The sequence below is a fragment of the Opisthocomus hoazin genome, chromosome 1 (genome assembly GCF_030867145.1).
Source record: "Opisthocomus hoazin isolate bOpiHoa1 chromosome 1, bOpiHoa1.hap1, whole genome shotgun sequence".
NCBI lineage: Eukaryota > Metazoa > Chordata > Aves > Opisthocomiformes > Opisthocomidae > Opisthocomus > Opisthocomus hoazin.
In genome coordinates this window covers 71,696,423-71,717,426 of record NC_134414.1, presented here as the reverse complement: position 1 = coordinate 71,717,426, position 21,004 = coordinate 71,696,423, and the positions used below count along the sequence as shown (strand labels likewise).

The window sequence follows — 21,004 nt, the reverse complement described above, 5'->3', positions numbered from 1 at the left end:
AGGGGTTGGAAGGAACCTCTGGGGATTATCTGGTCCGACCCCCCTGCCAAAGCAGGGTCACCTACAGCAGGCTGCACGGGACCTTGTCCAGGCGGGTCTTGAATATCTCCAGAGAAGGAGACTCCACAACCCCTCTGGGCAGCCTGTTCCAGGGCTCCGTCACCCTCAGAGGGAAGAAGTTCTTCCTCATGCTCAGACGGAACTTCCCGTGCTTCAGTTTGTACCCGTTGCATGCACAAAACATTGACAAAAGCACATGAAAGTGCATTGCCTTGGAATGCTGTCAGTTCCAATAACTCACGATTCTCGAGCTATGCAAAGACAAGAATATGTCAAGCTATTGCACTTCAGCTGTGTGATTATCACATAAAAGAAGGTACGACAGTAACTGCAGTTCTCATTTAGAAACTTATATAATTCTAGGAAATCAGCAGTTCCAAAGGTTTGATTCCTAAGCGCACCGCTGTAAGTCAAAGGAGATTTAGAGGGTTTAGCAACCTTTAAAAATATGGAATTGTATTTCAGATATTTGTTTCCACATATACAATTTACTTGTCACAGTGGGTGTAACGGTGTCACAGGGTTGGCTTTATGTATCTGTGGAAGTTTATTCCATGGCTAACATGTCTCCTTAAATAAAAGCTATGGAGTCTATAGATGCTGCAGAGTACAAGAATCTGTTGCTCATTGGAGACCACAAATTTTAAAAAATACCTTTTTGCAAAATAGCTGATAAGTGTTCTCCTAGTAGCTGTTTCTCCACACAAGCAATCAGTGGTTTCCTAAATAAGGCAAGAAAAGCATATTAGAAGTACTAGCACATAAGGGAATTGCCTCCTGTCACAGTGTATTTGTGAATAGCTCACCTGACAATACAAAAACAACAATTTCCTACTTAAAACAGAGGCTACAAATTAAGAGAAAAATGTCACATGTGAAAGAAGTCAAGAAAACAGTAAACCACCTATGTAATTAAAAACAAAATTCAGTTTTGAATACTAAAAACCAAGTTCTTAGTAGAAAAGATTAGAAACCAAAATTCAGTACAAAAAATTTCTGAAAAAACCCACAAAATTGATATTTTCTTGGAAACAAACAAATCAACAAACAAAACAAAATCCTCCAAGGGTTTGAACTCCAAAACAACACAACACACCTTGGTGATATTCAAAACTCAAACTTTTTGTCCAATTGTATTATGCACCTACATGAGCATAAATTGAGCTAGAACTACAAGACTAAAATTTGCAAAACATTTTAAATTTCTCCTTGAATTTTCTGTACTTTTTACTATTACTGAAATATTTGTTTGATGCATTCACTTTAGATAGGACTGAAAAATAATGGCAAGTTTTCCTTTCCATCCTTTCTAGCCTAAAAGAAGAAATGTTTGAAGTGCAGAGGGATAACTAAAACATCTAAACTTGTTCCACTGTTTACTGTATGGCAGCAAAAGACCAACCACTTCTTTCTGCATTAAATTTCATAAAACTGTTCTCAGACCCTTCATTTAGATTTTCTAAATGACAGATGCTCAATTCGGATTGATGGAAGCCTTTTATGTAGCAGCTACCACTTTATGTCCCTTCCTTCACCAAGACATCACCTTTCCTGAAACAGCCCACCAATGATTTACCTGACCTTCCATACAATATAGTTTTAGTCCTTTCATCTCCAAAGATTAAATCAGAATTTGGAAAGGTTCAGAAAAGGGAACAGGGGTGACAAAAGTACGGAGCAGCAGCTGAAGAGAAACAACTGCACACGTTAGTACTCTCTCTGGGAAAGAAATGACTCGGCGGGGACACAGTGCATTGACAGGCAGGGAAAACACGAAAGGGAACCAACTGATTGCTCTCCCTTCCAGTGCAAGAGCTGGGGTCATCGGTGATGGTAGTGGGAGCCAGACTTAAACAAAAGCAGGTGATTTATCGCGTGGTGGCTAGTGCACTGGTGGAACACTTTGCCAAAGGCTGGCACAGATGGAAAAGCTTGTGTGAATCCCAGTGAGACAGTGCAAGTATTTGAAAGAGATCCAAACAGACAAACCACATCAGGTTCAGAAAATACCCAGAGCTGAAAACAGGCAGATACTAGGAGAGGATCACGTATACTTACTCTATTCTTTCCCTGCAGTGGCTGTAAGCAAACATGAAACACTAGTCAGACCGACCCTTGGTCTTAATACATACAGCCATTTTTATGGTTACTTCCATATTCCCTGGAGTTTCCAACTACTGCTATCTACAGCTGCGGACAGTCTCCAACACAGCAGGAGTCAAGGCTGTATAAAATACAGTACTGATGGGCTGAGTAAATCCCTACATGGGCTGCAATACCACACTCTCCCTGTGTTGCATCAACCTGGCTTGAAATGTTCTAAATGGCATTTCCCACCATGGTTTTGTCCTGGAAGTATCATTTCCATCTCAAGATCTAAGTTAGCAACTAAATCCAACATGCTTTCTGCTCTTTACATGCACACCTGGAGAGACAGTATGACCTGAGGACAACTCAAGGGCACTAATTGTAGGACCTGCTGTTTCTTACTACAAAAAAAAAGGAAATTAGTGCAAAGCCTTCTAAAAGTAGGTTTCTGAGCCTTTAACTAAGGACTAGATTCAAAGCAAGGACTTGATGTACATCTAGACGTACTGAAAATGTAATGATACCAACCTATTGTTTTACTTAAATACTGAATAAATACATTTATATGCTTTAACTTTATACACAGAAATAGTTCCATATATTTTAATGTGACTGATTTTGCCTGAAGAAGCTAGTCACCCTGCAATCAGCATTTACAGAAAAAAATTCATGTTCAAATCTGTACCATGACACGCCAGGCACGTGCAAGTGTGTGTATAAATATATGCAAAATATGTCTGAAGAAAATAGTAAGTTAAGAAGATCATTTTTATCCAGTTATTCTTTTAGCATTCATTGAAATGCCAATACATCATCTAGAAAATAAACACCTAAAATAAAAATGTTATTAACTGTTACATTCTTTATTAAAAAAACATGCAACAGCTTACTACAGGACAAGTTATATATGGATTTATAATATGTGTCATTTCATCTGTGATAAGAGTTCATTTTCTTCCTAGTAGCTGGTACAGCACTACGTTTTGGATTTGGTATGAGAACAATGTTGGTAACGCACTGGTGTTTTAGTTGCTGCCAAGCGGTGCTTAACACTGAGTCAAGGACTGTTCAGCTTCTCACACTGCTCTGCGGAGACGAGGTGTGGGGGCACAAGAACCTGGGGGGGACACAGCCGGGACAGCTGATCCCGACTGACCAGAGGGATATCCCACACCGTATGACGTCATGCTGAAAAACTGGAGACAGTTGACCAGGGGGCAGGGGCTGCTGTTCGGGGACTGGCTGGGCATCGGTCAGCGGGTGGTCAGCAACTGCCTTGTGCATCACTTGTTTTGGGTATTCTTTTATTATTACGATTTTCCTTTCCTGTCCTATTAAACTGCCTTTATCTCAGCCCACAAGATTTACCTTTTTTGTGACACTCTCCCCCATCCCACTGGGAGCGAGCAGATGGCTGCGTGGTGTTTAGCTGCCTGCTGGGTTACAGCACAACAGTCCTTTGACTCTGTGGTGCTTCCTGACCGCATGTTCTTACCCTAGCAAAACACACACTATATGTATTACTCAATACCCGAGTGAAAAAAGGGCAAGCTACCTTGCACAACAGATTGGCAGCAGCTGCACCAAAGCTGAGGTACTGTAAATGCACATTCTGGACTGCTCATGAATGATGTTCATGGCCTGTATCCTTGCCGTAATCTAACTTTGTCTTTCCTTTTTTTTCCCTAATCAATCTTTCTTTCCCTTACGTGTTTTGTAGTGAATTTTACCATCGGCACATAGATGGTTAAAACTAGCTACTACTTTGATAATGCAAATTTGAGTTATTATATAAAGTTTTGTTAACTGTAATCTATACTGCTAAGTCTTTTTGGACAAATTCACCCCTCTTACTCAAAATATGTTTTGATTTTAAAGAAATCAGTTTTGATAAAAAGCCTTAAAAAAACCAAGCTGTATCAGAAGTTCTGTCAACAAGATAATATCTGTAAGATAATAATAAGAAATAATCCGTGTCTCTATAACCATAGACAGCCACACTTTTTTTATGATGGATGCTTGACTGCTGCTAAGAATGACAGAATTTGTACTCACTGTGTGCTATGGTCTAAGTATGTTATTACTCTGTCTCCTTCTTCTTCCAAACGTTTACTAACGTGGTGAAGATACTCTGGGACCTAGTGAGACAAGAGAATGCCAAGTTCAGCTTCAAACGTATCAAAGGCAGATAATCTCGATCCATTATAATTATTCTAAATTACAAATTTAAGAAGAGAGTACAAATTGGGAAGGACTATTCCACCAGAATGTTGTTACATATTACATAATACGTATTTTTATTAAACAACGTTACTTCATATTAAAAGTATTATACCCATACCTGACAGGAAGGAACAGAAAAAGAGAAATCTGAGAATTTTTCAGAGAAAGTTAATTTTTTCTCAAAATCCTACTGAGTTAAGTTAGCCCTTAAAATATCATGGAGCCGATTTTCAAGTGGTGTGAACTATATCGTTCTATTATTTCAACAGCAGTTTCTCCAGCAGGGTATCTGACCCTGTGAAGACTTCACATATTTATCACGTTATGACACAGGTATGAAACTCAGGCTTCAAATGATCAAATGATGCAGTTATGCATACATATGTACATTTATACACTGTGTAAGTTAGGGCCTTACTCCTTTTGTGTTTTTCCACAGCTTTCCACTAGGTGCATAAAAGCAGTAAGACTCCTGGCTTCAAAATCTCCGCCAAAGCACTTCACCTCAGGTCCCAGTGGAACGCCAGGGAATGAGGTGAATGGAGCAGGATTAGTGACAAGGATTCACCTCAGTGCAACATTAACTGGCATTTTCAAAACGATTGTAGTGACTCAGTGTTAAAACAGAATTAATAAAAGCAGTCTTCTGTATTTTAGACCACCAAGAAACATGTCATTTGATACACATTTTCAGATATAACCACATTTGCAGGCTGCCCACTGCAGAGCATAATTTTAGCTCAAGAGGACAGAAAACAAAACTGTTTTAACTAACAAGGAGAAGAAACAAATCTGCAAAATAAATGCAACAAAATAGTAAAAACATAAATGGTTTACATGTGTATTAACCATACAGTAAAATGATACCAGTGGATATTTCACAGCTCTTGGGAAAAAATAGTATCGATGGCACCCCTTTAAGCTTTATGTGGAAATTACTTTCTGGTAGTGTTACTTTAGCTACACCATATGTCACTGGGTTTCTCCATCCTTAAATATATATTTCAAACACCACAGCAGTCTGGAGTCTGCTCTTCCCTTTGATACAATACTGTGCTCCTCATCAAAACACGTGAATGTGTACATGGGTATCAGTGAATTTCACTGAACATTAATACACCATGGCTCTACCAGTGGTTCTTACGTAATCCCATAGCAGATAAAACTAGCACAAAAGCAATCATCTACAACATGCACCTACCTCTCTTTCTTGCATTAATCTTTGGCCTTCTGCAGCATATAAGCAATTTGTCTCTTCCAGAAACCTCTGTTCAAACGATTCCTTGTAAACCTGCTCAAGAAATTAATCTAGTTACTTGCAGTAAGCTGTCAGTAAAGGTAGCATATTTCGGTTGTCAGGCACAGAGGGCAAGTAAAATCTCAAGAACACACACAGTTATGACACATGTCAGAGTAATATTACATTAACACAGAATTTCTTTGTTTGCCCACTGGTTTTAGAAAGACTGAGATCAGAGCTGACTTCCCAGTGCAGCAATAGCCTGTTTCAGTCATCAGTACTCAAATCATCTAAACTGACTGGCTTCTGTTTCAGGCACACAGGCCAACACCAGTACCCAACATCACAGCACAGCAATGACATCCAATCCACCTGAGCTCAAGATTTCCACTGATACTTCTGTGGCAAAAAAAAAATTACTTCCAACTAGTGAAACATTGGCACAAAACAGGTAACTCCCATCAGTAATATGATAATACACTCAGTAATAATTCTTCAGATCTGCCAGGTTTACCTCAGTGGCTGAAGAAAAAATGAATTATACCAAATAAGGTGACAGCTCTTTCTTCAGGTGTTATGGGTTTGTGTGGCAAGGTTTTGGTAGCAGGGGGCTATAGGGGTGGCTTTTGTGAGAAGCCGCGAGAAGCTTCCCCCATGCCTGATAAAGCCAGTGCCAGTGGCTCTAAGACAGACCCGCCGCTGGCCAGGGCCAAGCCAATCAGTGACGGTGGTAGCGCCTCTGTGATAACAGATTTAAGAAGGGGAAGAAGAACTGTGGTGAAACAGCAGTGCAGAGAGAGGAGTAAGATGCACCAAGGGGAAATCATGCCTGACCAATCTAATAGCTTTCTACAATGACATGACTGGCTGGGTAGACGAAGGGAGAGCCGTGGATGTTGTCTAACCTCGACTTCAGCAAGGCTTTCGACACAGTCTCCCATGATATCCTCCTAGGGAAGCTCAGGAAGTGTGGGCTGGATGAGTGGTCGGTGAAGTGGACTGAGAACTGGCTGAATGGCAGAACTCAGAGGGTTGTCATCAGCGGCGCTAAGTCTAGTTGGAGGCTGGTAACTAGTGGTGTCCCCCAGGGGTCAGTACTGGGCCCAGTCTTGTTTAACTTCTTCATCAACGACCTGGATGAAGAGTTAGAATGTACCCTCAGCAAGTTTGCTGACGACACCAAACTGGGAGGAGTGGTAGATACACCAGAAGGCTGTGCTGCCATTCAGCGTGACCTGGACAGGCTGGAAAGCTGGGCAGAGAGGAACCTGATGAGGTTCAACAAGGGCAAGTGCAGGGTCCTGCACCTGGGGAGGAACAACCTCATGCACCAGTACAGGCTTGGGGTGGACCTGCTGGAGAGCAGCTCTGCGGAGAGGGACCTCGGTGTCCTGGTGGATGACAGGTTAACCATGAGCCAGCAGTGTGCCCTGGCTGCCAAGAAGGCAGGGCATGCGACGAGGAAGGCCAAGGCCCACCTGGAAATGAAGCTGGCAAGGGATGTCAAAAACAACAAGAAGGGCTTCTTCAACTACATCAGCAGCAAAAGGAAGGCTAGGGACAATGTGGGGCCGCTGCTGAATGAGGCGGGTGTCCTGATGACAGAGGATGCGGAGAAGGCAGAGCTACTGAATGCCTTCTTTGCTTCAGTCTTCAGTGCTAAGACTGGCCCTCAGGAATCCCAGGCCCCGGAGGTAAGAGAAGAAGCTTACAAAGAGGATGAGTTTCCCTTGGTCGAGGAGGACTGTGTGAGGGATCGCTTAAGCAATTTGGACGTCCACAAATCCATGGGCCCCGATGGAATGCACCCACAAGTGCTGAGGGAGCTGGCAGATGTCATTGCTGAGCCACTCTCCATCATCTTTGAGAGGTCCTGGAGGACAGGAGAGGTGCCCAAGGACTGGAGAAAGGCCAGTGTCACTCCAATCTTCAAAAAGGGCAAGAAGGAGGACCCAGGGAACTACATGCCGGTCAGCCTCACCTCCATCCCGGGAAAGGTGATGGAACAGCTCATTCTAGAGGTCAGCATCAAGCAAGTGGAGGAAATGAAGGTTATCAGTAGTCAGCATGGATTCACCAAGGGGAAATCATGCCTGACCAATCTGATAGCTTTCTACGATGGCATGACTGGCTGGGTAGACGAAGGGAGAGCCGTGGATGTTGTCTACCTCGACTTCAGCAAGGCTTTCGACACAGTCTCCCATGATATCCTCCTGGGGAAGCTGAGGAAGTGTGGGCTGGATGAGTGGTCAGTGAAGTGGATAGAGAACTGGCTGAATGGCAGAGCTCAGAGGGTTGTCATCAGCGGCGCTGAGTCTAGTTGGAGGCTGGTAACTAGTGGTGTCCCCCAGGGGTCAGTACTGGGCCCAGTCTTGTTTAACTTCTTCATCAACGACCTGGATGAAGAGTTAGAATGTACCCTCAGCAAGTTTGCTGATGACACCAAAATGGGAGGAGTGGTAGACACACCAGAAGGCTGTGCTGCCATTCAGCGTGACCTGGATAGGCTGGAAAGTTGGGCAGAGAGGAAGCTGATGAGGTTCAACAAAGGCAAATGCAGGGTCCTGCACCTGGGGAGGAACAACCTCATGCATCAGTACAGGCTTGGGGTGGACCTGCTGGAGAGCAGCTCTGTGGAGAGGGACCTGGGTGTCCTGGTGGACGACAGGTTGACCATGAGCCAGCAGTGTGCCCTGGCTGCCAAGAAAGCCAATGGCATCTTGGGGTGCATCAAGAAGAGTGCGGCCAGCAGGACGAGGGAGGTTCTCCTTCCCCTCTACACTGCCCTGGTGAGGCCTTATCTGGAGTACTCTGTCCAGTTCTGGGCTCCCCAGTTCAAGAAAGATGAAGAGCTACTGGAGAGAGTCCAGCGGAGGGCTACAAGGATGGTGAGGGGACTGGAGCATCTCCCCTATGAGGAGAGGCTGAGGGAGCTGGGTTTGTTCAGCCTGAAGAAGAGAAGGCTGCGAGGGGACCTAATATATGCTTATAAATATCTGAAGGGTGGGTGTCAGGAGGATGGGGCCAAGCTCTTTTCAGTGGTGCCCAGCGACAGGACAAGGGGCAATGGGCACAAACTGAGGCACAGGAAGTTCCGTCTGAACATGAGGAAGAACTTCTTCCCTCTGAGGGTGACGAAGCACTGGAACAGGCTGCCCAGGGAGGCTGTGGACTCTCCTTCTCTGGAGATATTCAAGACCCGCCTGGACAAGGTCCTGTGCAGCCTGCTGTAGATGACCCTGCTTCGGCAGGAGGGTTGGACTAGATGACCCACAGAGGTCCCTTCCAACCCCTACCATTCTGTGATTACGTGAAAGAAACAACTCTGCAGATACCAAGGCCAGTGAAGAAGGAGGGGGGAGGAGGTGCTTGAGATGCCAGAGCAGAGACTCTTCCCTTGCAGCTCATGGTGAGGACCATGGTGGGGCAGGTTGTCCCCCTGCAGCCCATGGAGGTCCACAGTGGAGCAGATATCCACCTGTAGCCTGTGAAAGGGACCCCACGGCAGAGCAGGTGGATGCCTGAAGGAAGCTGTGACCCTGTGGGGAGCCCGCGCTGGAGCAGGCTACTGCCAGGACCTGCGGACCCGTGGAGAGAGGAGCCCACGCCGGAGGAGGTTTGCTGGCAGGGCTTGTGACCCCATGGTGGACCCACGCTGGAGCAGCCTGTTCCTGAAGGACTGCACCCTGTGGGAAGGACCCACGCTGGGGCAGTTTGTGAAGAACTGCAGCCCGTGGGAAGGACTCATGTTGGAGAAATTTGTGGAGAACTATCTCCCATGAGAGAGACCTCATGCTGGAGCAGGGGCAGAGTGTGAGGAGTCCTCCCTGAGGGACAAGGAGCAGCAGAGACAACATGTGATGGACTGACCGCAACCCCCATTCCTTGTCCCCCTGCGCAGCTAGGGGTGGGGGGGGTGGGTGGGAGGAGGAGGAGGGAGAGAAGCTGGAGTGGAGCCTGGGAAGAATGGAAGGGTGGGGGGAAGGTGTTTTAAGATATGGGTTTATTTCTCACCATCCTGCTCTGATTTGATTGGTGATAAATTAAATTTCCTTTTCTCCCCAAGTTCAGTCTGTTTTGTCCGTGACGATAATTGGCGAGTGATCTCTCCCTGTCCTTGTCTCAACCCTCGAGCCTTTCACCATATTTCCTCTCCCCTGTCCAGCTGAAGAGGAGGAGTAATGGAGCGCTTTTGGTGCACACCTGGCATTTATCCAGGCCAAACCAAAACACCAGGGAAGGAATAAGGTGTGTAAAAAAGGGCACGACCAACAATAACAGACATCGAAAAAATTCTGCGTAATAGTTAACAGGTAAGTATAGAAAGGAGATAACTTAGAAAGGACAACAATATAAAATAGTTAAAACAGTCTGGAGAAGGCAGCTAGGGAATAACATGTAAACAGAGGGAAGTGAGCAAAAAGAAAAATGAAAGATTCCATGAGCATGGTGGAAGAATAGAAGAAAATATTTCTTCCAAAACATACTAGAGCTATAAAATTCATCACATTCTGGCCACTTTTTTTCTCTTAAGGACTTTTAAAAGCTTGATTTTTTCAGTGCAAACTCAAATATGAGACCTCTGGCTTGACAAGTGTTCAGAGCATGACAGTTCACCAATTCAGCATCACAAGCAGACATCAACTCATTGTTTCAGCCTTCTCTTTACAGTAGCTCCATGTTCAACAGAATCAAGTACTAGATTTCATTTCTTACCTTCCTTTCCTTCAGGATAACTGGAAAAACATTAACATAACAGTATATGGAACTATTTTCTGCATAAACCACGTGTAAAGCTCTACAACAGGAAACAGCTATAGGATGGGATTTATGCAAGCAGGAATCAACTTTCAGCAGCTGGCCCTCAATTGCACAATTGCCTAAAACTCAGGAATGTGTTGGAGATTAATTGTTTTCAAATGAAATACAAGATTTTCTTAACTAATTAATCTTTCTCCAGAAGCTAACTTCTGTTGAAAGAGGGAGAAGTAGAGATCTTGGCTTATAATAACAGGATTATGAGCACATCTCTATCTCGGTGAATTGACATAAAAGAACAGATTAGACTAGGTTAATTTCCTTAGTGAAACAGAAAAGTACATTGTTGAGCAAATGAAGGAAAATGTAGACTTAAATCCAATTCTGTAAGAAGGATCCAATAAAGGGTAATGTTTAGTTAGCAGAGTATTTTGCTAAAAAATAATAAATCTTAAAAAGTCAACACCTAGAAAAAGCTGATGCAGTTAGAGAAACCTGGCAAATAACAATGGGAAAAATAGCAGGGAAAAGCACACAAGTCAGATCCACACCTCCGGGTTACGTGATCTGAAAAATCAGTGACAGAAGTTTGCCTTCTCTCTTGAACAGAATAATCAGTCATTAATTTTTCTGGAACATTAGAGAAAGTTATGGATGAAAGTCAGGACAATCAACATGAAAGGCAGAAAAGCAAGTAAGTTGCATGACTAAAAAGGACTATTTTATGCAGTCTTGCTCTTTGAACTCTTTTTTAAACCTTCAGCCAGTTTCACAATGCTGTACACCACTCTGAATGGAGCAACCTCAACAGTTTTTAAGAATGAAAGACAGCTTCTAAGTTTTATTGCACATTACATAAGGCTGCAATGTCAACTAGAGGACAGCCTATGCCAAAGTCAGCAGCACAGCATTTTTTAGTCGATTTGGTTACTTAGTATCTATGCTAACAGAAAGTTCCAGTAAGTTACAGATTGACCTTATATATTTGAAAACCTTGGCCTTAACTTTGCATCCTATTCTGTCCTTGGCACCTCTGCTAAGAAGTTGCCAATACAGTGATGTTTCTGTGATAGAGACCCAGGATCTGGACTGCAAAAAGTGACATCTTTTCACAGTGACAGAGGTGGTCTTTTTTCAGTCCTACATTTAATTGGCACTAGGATTAGAAAATGAGTGATTAAGACAGACAAAATATTGCATATCCTAAAAGACTTGCATATCTATTCTTCAAGAGTCTGCAGGCCACTATCTTTGCTAAGGAAAACAAGCAGAGAGGTCTCATTTAAAAGCAGAGAATACAAGATTGCATATTGGGTAAAGAAGAGGCAATCTTATCAATCTAATAGCTAGATTTGGAAGCACATGTACTTGAAGAATAAAATTATTTCTGTACAGCACAAGAATTAGAAAAGTCCAAACTCTTTTCTAAACATAGTTATTAGTAAAGTTTGCTTCTCTCACCTGCAGATCAGACAGCATGCTCAACAAACTCCGCAGCAAACTTCTGTCCACAGCTTCACCATTTCGCTCTCGTTCGATCAGCAGGAGGATTCCATCAATAGTCTTATTTTGAACTTGCTTGTCACTAATAACGTGATTTCTAAATAACTCTAGCCCCATATCCCTGTGTGAATATTAAAAATTAATAAATCACACTGTTCATTCTTCTCAAAATCCTGCATCTCGGTTTGAGAAAAGTAAATACATATGAAATACATATAGTGTATATATATTACACAGAAAGAGAATATATTAATGGTGTGCATATTCTTTTTGACACTGTTCACTAAGAAAACTGTGACAAGAATTATCTAAAAAACAGCAGGCCACACACTACCAAATACACACATTTCAGCTGAGACCTGTAACAAGCCTGTCCATATTTCACAAAACAGACTATAACGTTCTCCATTTAATAAAAAAATTACTATTATGAAAATACAAAATCTGAACATATACTTTAACATAAGGTTCCCTGGATCAGTCAATCTATGTGCATTTTATAAGTTTTGTTCAAATGCATGAATTGTTTGTATGTTTAGGACCTTGTGATCACCTGTATCAGATTCTCATTTCATTCTAAGAGGATGAGGAATGGCACCTCCATGCCATAAAGCAGCCAATTATTAAACATTGTCTTGGCCAAGGAAAACAGAGGTATCTCAGAGAAAACTTGTTACCTCATACTTCTTCACATGCATCAGGATTTCAATAAAGGGAATTTTCCCAGTATGAGGAAAAAAGACACAAAGTATGAACCGGCCTTTTCAACAATGTTTAGTAAAAGAAAGCCTAACAGAAAGAGTTGGAGGAAAATTACTGCAGAGGTCTGGAAGGAAATGGTCCACAGGATGGGCAAGGGGCAGGAGAAGGATGCCAGTTTCCTCAGACAGCCTGAGGAACTCCTGAGAGTGCAGAAGCCACCCAGGCAGGAAAAATGCGTGCTCTTACTTCAGTACTTTATCTACATTTTTTTTTTGCTTTAGTTGGAGTAACAAAAATAGAATTTTCAGCAAAGCCACGCTTTATTTGCTTGGGCAGTGATATAAAGTGCCCCTCAGTAGGGATGCTTAAAAACAGAACGCCCAAAGATGTGACTGTGGTGTGCTGAAAGTACAGCATCATCACCTCAGTGCCGTAAGCCACTCTCAAGAGGCCAGTGCTGGAAAGACGATCTACACCTTGTCAGTGTACCTGACTTATTTAAAAGAAACAGAGCAAGAAGCCGAATGTCGAATTTTGTCAAAACCAGAGCACCTAAAGCAACGCTGGGCAAGTGGCAAGGCACAGAGGCAGCAGCCCGAGGAGGTTCTCCACGCAGCCAGCCTCACCCAGATCGTGACAACTACAGCTATATATATGCCTTGACTTTTAAGCATATGTTCACAGACCTTTTTCTTCTTTTACACTCTACATTACAACGAATATTCCTGGGGAAGGAGGAAATGACACATGCATGCACTGACACATATATTTCCATGAACTAACACAAAATTTGAGACCCCTATTACGCAGACCAAATATTATGTGAAAAATTTATTTTTAACCTTTGCCAATATAATAGCATGCTCAAACTCTGAAGATTCGAGGAATACTTACATGGATACCTACCATATAGAAGGAAGCATTGAATTCTGAAGTACATATGTACGATCCAAAAATAAGAAAATGCTTCTGATCATGATCTGAAAATACATTAAGAAAATGGTTTTGTCTTCACCATCACATGGTATTTGGAATTATAAAACAACTTCTGAAAAACTACATCCCATAGACATGCACATTAATTAGTGATGTATGTATTTTCAACTTCTATGGCAACTCATACACCCAGTGGTATGTAATTTATTGATGTTAATACTACTACTAAGCAGTATTGTCAAGTACATCCAAGACAGTTTTCAAATTCATAACCATCAACTAAATAGTTTTATTAGCCTGTTAATAGTTTTACTGCTACCAAGATACATACATTCAAGCAGTACCACCAAGACATCCAGTAAACACCCTGAAATAGCATGCTGCCGTAGTTTTTGCTTTTTTTAAAAAAAAAAATAAGCTTTAAGCAGAAACAGTAATAAGCTGTGCAACAGATCTTTTCATAATAAAAGTTAGCTGCCAAAAATCATAGGAAACCACAGATACACCAATTCTAACATTGGAAAGAAGGTATAAAAATACATTCTCTTTTTTAAAAATTAAAAAAGTGGGAGAAGGAGGTGTTTTTTAGCTCTTTTACACTCAAAATCCATTTTTAACTTTGCTCATAAAAAGGCTGCCCAGCTTTCAGTTTAGCATTAGTAACTCAGGATGTCAGTAACAAACTCATCCCCAGGCCAGCTACAGAGATTTCTATTCCCACCTAGTCCTCTGCTAGAAGATTTCGTTGCTTCTACAGCAATTCTCAAGCTGGCATAGTTGCTGGCCAAGCATATTAAAGCAAAACAGCAGTGAGGCTGATTTTTTTCTTAAATACCACAAATGCTAACGCAGCACACAGGCAAGAAAGCCACTTGCTACAGGTTGTTGCTTTGAGGAGTAAAAAACCCAAACTCTCAGAAGTAATTGAACAGAGTTCATCATGAAAGTCTTTTCATAAAAATATAGGTCCAGTTTAACTCCATTTTCAAGGCAATAAAACTTCAACTCTATTTTCATCAGACTGTTGAATTTGCTTTGAACAGTTTCCATAAGGCTTTCAATTTTTATTTCGGATAAAAATCACGTACCTCTGCCCATCCCCCACAGGGGAGGGGAGAGAGGTAGATTTGAGGAATTAAAATAGAAATGCAACCATTTGGGACATCTGTAGTGAAAGCGAAGTGACACTGCAATGAAAACTCATTGTAAAATCCTGGTTTAGAATTATAATGATGCATTCTTAAAGGGACATTCCCAATTCACACAGTGTTTTTGAGAGAGGATTTTTTTCTGTAATGTAGTTCATTATGGAGGTAGAAGGCAAGAAGGGCAGAAAGAAAGAGACACCGAATTTCAGTTCTTTAATCTTCCTGTTTCTTAGCCCTACAGAAAGGATAATCATCTCTGCCTTGACAAAACAACAATAAAAAACAACTCAAATTAACCTAGCTCTTGCAGCTACCTAAAGGCAAACACTGTGGATTCTGCAATTACTTCAAATCACAAACAGCAATTTCAGCATAGCCTGTTTTTTCTTTCCACCCATAGAAAACAGGTGTCAATATATTTCCCGAGTGATATTCCAACTTGATATGAAACCTATGAAAGTCATAGTTAACATGACAGAATATAAACTTTCAACAACAAAACTGCCCCCAGCTAGCAAAGGGGAAAGTGAAGGGCAATGCTGAAACTTGGAGGAGGTGCAATGCAGTCCCAAGTCAAAACCATGACAAACTCCTTTTTGCCAGATTTCACACCTCAAGGATATGTATTCTGAACAAACATTTAACTTACCATTTGTCTGCAATGATCTTGCCAGCATTTATTTATTTTCTTTAGAAACAAAAGACTATCCAGAGAATCTGTACAGCACCTATTAAGGAAAACTAGCTTGCTGGTATCTTTTGAGGCCAGATTCTGGAGATGACGTTTGCCAGCCATTAAGCAAAGATGCTCCATGGATATTCTGATGTCACTGTGACTGCCCAGGGATAAACCGTTAACTGCAGAGCTCCTGCCCAGCAGAGGGACTAGCAGTTCTCCAAAAGGCCTCCCTATGTTTTCAAGGAATAACATTCCCTGCTCTTCAGTAATACCATCTAGTGGCTGTACTGTATAACTTTGATACAGATTTAAACAAGAAATCCTACCAGTGTCAAAAACAACCTTGTCACCAACTGATGTGAAAGGAACAGAAAGGTTTATTTTGTTTGTTTAATGAGTTCACACTGTGCACAACAGGAGTGACCCTAATCTCTCAAAAGCAGTTACAGTTCTAAATAATCCTCAACAAATCCAAATATCGGTCTTTTCATGACATCTCCAGGTCTCCCTATGTAAACTATAGTTTTCTTCATTACACAACAGATCCAACTGTTATTTACGAATAACACAATTCTCACATGTCATACGAGTAAATCCAAACGTGGCTTTACCTTCCTCTCCTGCACAGTATCATCTCCAACTCTCTCTGGACAAATCTGATTAATCTGATCTCATGTCCTTGGGATATAAAGTGGTATACCTGTAAACTATAAAATTCTCAACTCTCCAAACCACCAGCTCTATCAGAGGGCAGGGAGAAAGCCAAGTTTTAAAACACCAGTTTTAAAATATCTTTTCAGAAGATCATCTAAAAAGGCAGGGATACAAAAAATGTTTGACTGTACACTGCTTTAAAGTAGACTTTAACATTTGGTTCTCAGAGATCAGTTCTGTTTGAGAGACCACCGTACTGACTAATGTACTTTTTAGTCAGATGTGACTTTAAATGCAAAGTAAACGTAATGAAGAAATCAGCTGCCATATAAGAGGCGAATTCACAGTGTTCATTTATGTACCTAAGTTTCTTACATGGTATGTAGAAGACAGACTCCTTAACTGGGACTCAAAAAATGCCCCCAAAACACACAACCCAAAACCATCCTGGGACTTAGCTAAGTAACTGTATTTATGCATGTAGACACCTACCCAGGGAATGCACTGAACTGACAAACTGAGAGTCACAATCCAAATCACATTCAAGGCACTCACCTGGAAAGAAGGTTCTTTCTGGGCCCCAGTCCCTTGTTTCTATTTTAACCCACCTTTTTCTGCTAATAAAAATACATACAGAGACCTGGGACACTGCTAGCACCCGAAGTACTGTAGTATCTGTTCAGTATGGCACTCTCCAGCACCTGCTGGCTAAGGCACTCTCCAGGAACACAGGGACAGTCAGGTGAGCATAAACTCTATTTATCCTACTGCCTGAGCAAGTGCAACCTGCATGCTACTGCACAAAAGACAACTGTCATGTAAAGCACAGTCTCAGCATGCAAAGCACAACAGGATTCAGAAAAGAGGGCTGAGAACTGAATATGATTGAGAATTCTATTGCTGAAAATTACTGTGGTGATTTTAACCTACTGGTACTGTAAGCATCTCCACTACTCACCTGACATAAAAATCCATACCTGCTGTTAAATCTCATAGTGCTATTGAAATTTTCCAGATTAGGTGTAAAATTTGCATTCCTATTAAAACAATAAATAAACTGCTATTAGCATGTTACTTATCAGTACACAAAAATCATTCACCCAGATGACTGAAGTTGCTTCTGCCTGATATGAAAATATGTAAGTACTACTGGTATAATTTTTGCAAAGCATTGTTCCTTAAAGTAACGATTTAAACTAACCATTCTAACCACTTCTGTGCACGAGAAAAGGATATTCTCTGAATTGAAGGATTTGTGCTTTCACATGATCTTCACAGACTTGTCGCAGTTGTTTGTACAGTGTAGCAGAAACTTTGTAAGAACAAAGATTTTCGACAGCCTAGAAACCAAAAAAAGATTATGAATGAGACAAAAAACCAAACAGGACTCAAATTTTTGTGCCTGGGGATTCAAGGCTAACAACAAAGGTATCAGCATTATCTGTCCAAGCTGTGCACAAAAACAAAACCTCAAAATTAAATTACCCAAACTATGTAGAAAAATTAAGACTTCATGATTCTTTTTAAATTTTGTTCCCCTCTTATACTGCTAGATTTTGTGTACCAACAATGTCCACCATCACCCTCTGGGTCATATTTCAGATGTGCTGTTACCAGAATTTCCCTCCCCAAATACTGCTCTTCCTGTAAGCCCAACTTATGCATCCTCCAAGGCATGCACACACGCACTTCTTTGGGGGAACACTATCATACCAAATATTTTAATTTCTTAATAACTTTAAGGTAGACAAATCAACCACTCTAAATGGTAAATGAATACAGCTGTTTTCCTGTCATTTTATTAACTTATTTCTTTTTGAACATTTCCACTGATTCACATACTCACGCTAAGGTAAAATGAGGAGAAAAAAATAATAGAAAAAACCCAACAAAACCCCCACATTAACCGTTAAAGACTTGAATTGATTTATTAGGACCTCATGGGATTTAGTTGAGTATCTATCCATAGTTGACCAAGAAGAACGATTCTGCCCAAAACTAGATGTTCTTGGGGTCACTACATTAATGTAAATCGAGTTGTTACGCAGCTGACCTAGGCTACGCTGAGACAGCTCTGGCCACATCTAGAATACTGCTGTTCAGCTATTCAGTAATTACATTGCCTTACACTGACATTTTTTCCTCACAAGAAACTCAATGAGAATGCCAAAGAGAAAACGTAGCCCTACTTGATACTGTTGCCTATATTTAGACTTTGTTCCAGGCACACTTTATTTTAACTTGTGTGCTGTATTTCAATAAATTATTTTATTAATAGACCACAGCATCTGAAATGAATCACAATGAAGACATCCAAATGTTCTGTGAGAACTGTAAAGTTTACATTAAGGATTTTTGGCCATTCAGCGCTTCATACAAAATTATCTAAAGGAGTTGTACATGGGTTTCAGAACTAAAAACCCAGCTGTCTCTTCCTTTAACTTCACCTCAACTGTTTTCAAGCTATAAGTTGATACTGCAGAGAACGCTGCCTAAGATTTAAAGAACTATTGCACCCAGGCAACCAAAACTGACTCAAGAATATTTTCCTTTGCTCCTTACAGTGTCCAATTTTATTGACAAATTTTCTGATAGCAGCAATGAACTTGGACAAAGTTTCAGTATTTTCCCAGTGCTTGGCCTTTACTCAGTTTTCCCCAAATTTTAGCTTTTTTTGATGTGTCTCATTTCTTTGTAATATTAAACATTATGGTGCCTAATGCCAGCGTGTAACTCTTTGTCAAAGCATTAGTAAATGTTCTTCACTCTCTTTCAGTTTAAGACCACCCAAACACACGGGCTAGCAAGTGTGTGGGCTGAGAGGGGAGGGGAAAAGCAGGGCTGCTTCTTTGGGCAATGGTGCTGGCTTAAAGTGTATTTCAAACGGCAGCCGTATCACCTCAGTACTGCCTCTACTAGCTGTTTCTGCTTTTCTTGATTGGGGGAGGGGGGCATAAAATCCAGTAATTTTCTCCTTCTTCACCTTTTGTTTCAGAGTTTTTGCTGCCTCTCTGAAGAAATTTGATTTGACTTTTATTTGTCTTGCACACAATTAGTCTGGGAAAAAGCTACAGTAATTATCACATCTACAAGGATACAAGACAGACAACACTTTTAGACTCCACATCTACACAAATCTAGTAGAATTTCTGTTTCAAATCAACCTTTTAATAGTTTGTTTTGAGTAGAGTCTTCTGTTTTAACATTTAGCATGCAAATTCTTGCTACTTCTTGTATTATTACCTGTATATGTTCTAACATCCTGAAGAGTTTGTCTTCTAAAACAAAATGAACCTGTTTCTCAGAGATCTCTCCATGGGGTAACTTCTGTTTAAATGCACATCAACTATGGTTTCATCAATTTCCAAACAATATTAAAGAAAGCAAACAAACAAAACTATCACACAGTGCCTACGCTATGTTTTCATTTGGTCTTAAAACAGGTAAGTAAAATGACATCTGCAACAAACAGTATTCACACCTAATCATTCTGCAGATAGTTTGTTGCATTCCGTAAGCCATAGCCCTCCCCTCTTGATCTATCTAAATAAAAGTCTTCTTAGGACACTCATGATTTTTTTTCCTTCACTACCACACTGCCCTACTCTGTTCTCCACAAGGGCAGTGCTGCCCCATTTCGTGTTATTTAGGACTTTGCTGCAAAGGGAATTTTCTTTTTCCATTATTTTTATCACTCAGTCCACACTCGGCAATTCTTTGCACTGCCCCACTTTATCCCATCAAGTATAAGCTGCTTCTATCAAAATCTGTGCAATCTACCACCAATCCCAGACATCATTTCTATTTTAGTCACAAAAAATTGGCTGCCACCCTCCCACTGCTCACTGACTATGTCTCTGCCAAGCACCTTCATGCCTGACCCCATACTGCCTGTAATGCCTGGAAAGGAGTATCCTTCAGGCTTCCCACAAGGACTTATCATTGTTCTTCAGGTTTTTTTCCTCAGCCACCGTGCCAAATTCAATAAATAAATCAGAAAGTTCAAAGGCAGGCTGGTACACCAGCCCGCTCACCTCACTGAACTCTCACAGGCCTCTCACTTCCTCCCATAATGTCAAACAAAGACGTCAAAAAGAAAAAAGCCCTGATAGTAAGAATCGATGCACGCAGAGAAATTTCCCCCTGTGGATGACTCAGTGCTCACCAACAGGCAGCTAAAACGATCTGTAAGTACAGATCAGGTTTCCAATGGATGCTGAACTTCATCTTTTATTCCTTTGGCAGGAGAGTAAGTACCTATCTACGCACAGGCACACTGACAACCACCACCCACCGGGCAGGAATCTTGCTGATTTGCATCGCTGCCTTACAGATTATTGGACTGGTCTTGCGCAGTTCTTACAAATAAGCAGGCAAACAGAAAAAGCAAGAAGTGCAGTTCTCCCTTCACAGTTTATCTTAAATCTCTCTCCTCCTCTTCTGCCAAAACTCCAGTCTGTACCCCGGTGATTTCATAGCCATGTTCCTATAATCTCATATCTGAGCCTCTAAAAACAAGTTAGGTAACGCTCAAAGCATCTGCAGGGTTTTTTTTTAGCTAGGCATGAAAAAGCAGGATTTTTCAAAAGCTGAGTTTAAAACCATAAAATGTTTTATGTAATTCAAACTCTGCAAACCTGCAAGTATTAATAGATTAATATATTGCAGTCAAGTTACCTATTTTAAAGGCAATAAATTATATTAAATGAATACGCACTTACATAATCAGCCATTTTAGACCCATATACTATACACCCTAACTAATCACAGAGACAAGTCTAGTCAGCTTTCTAATTCATCCTGCTTTTCTTCAGCACAGACCCAGTATAGGCTGCTGGCTTTCTCCTCCCTCACAGTCTGCACTTTGCAGACAACACTTAGAAAATTTTAGCTGAGCATAATAATGTCTTAAGTCCTGATCTGACAACATGATCCACATCTGCAGATCAAACACCTGCACCCACAGAGAACTCCTAACTCGCTTAAGCTATGTAGCGCACCAGTAATTTTTTT

At 41.2% G+C, this 21,004-nt stretch overlaps 1 protein-coding gene across 5 annotated transcripts in view; it reads right to left on the bottom strand.

The window, feature by feature from the left end:
- CUL4A (cullin 4A) overlaps positions 1–21,004 on the bottom strand; it is a 44,428-nt gene that overhangs the window by 21,584 nt on the left and 1,840 nt on the right. For 4 of the 5 annotated variants that reach the window (XM_075425192.1, XM_075425202.1, XM_075425165.1 and 1 more), the window contains exons 3-9: positions 17,228–17,331; positions 15,308–15,377; positions 13,481–13,554; positions 11,831–11,993; positions 5,573–5,662; positions 4,204–4,286; positions 715–782 (exon numbers count right to left, since the gene is read on the bottom strand). In XM_075425192.1, coding sequence (XP_075281307.1) covers positions 715–782; positions 4,204–4,286; positions 5,573–5,662; positions 11,831–11,993; positions 13,481–13,554; positions 15,308–15,310 — 481 coding nt within the window. In that variant the 5' untranslated portion in view covers positions 15,311–15,377; positions 17,228–17,331. The other variant, XM_075425184.1, reaches the window with a different exon arrangement.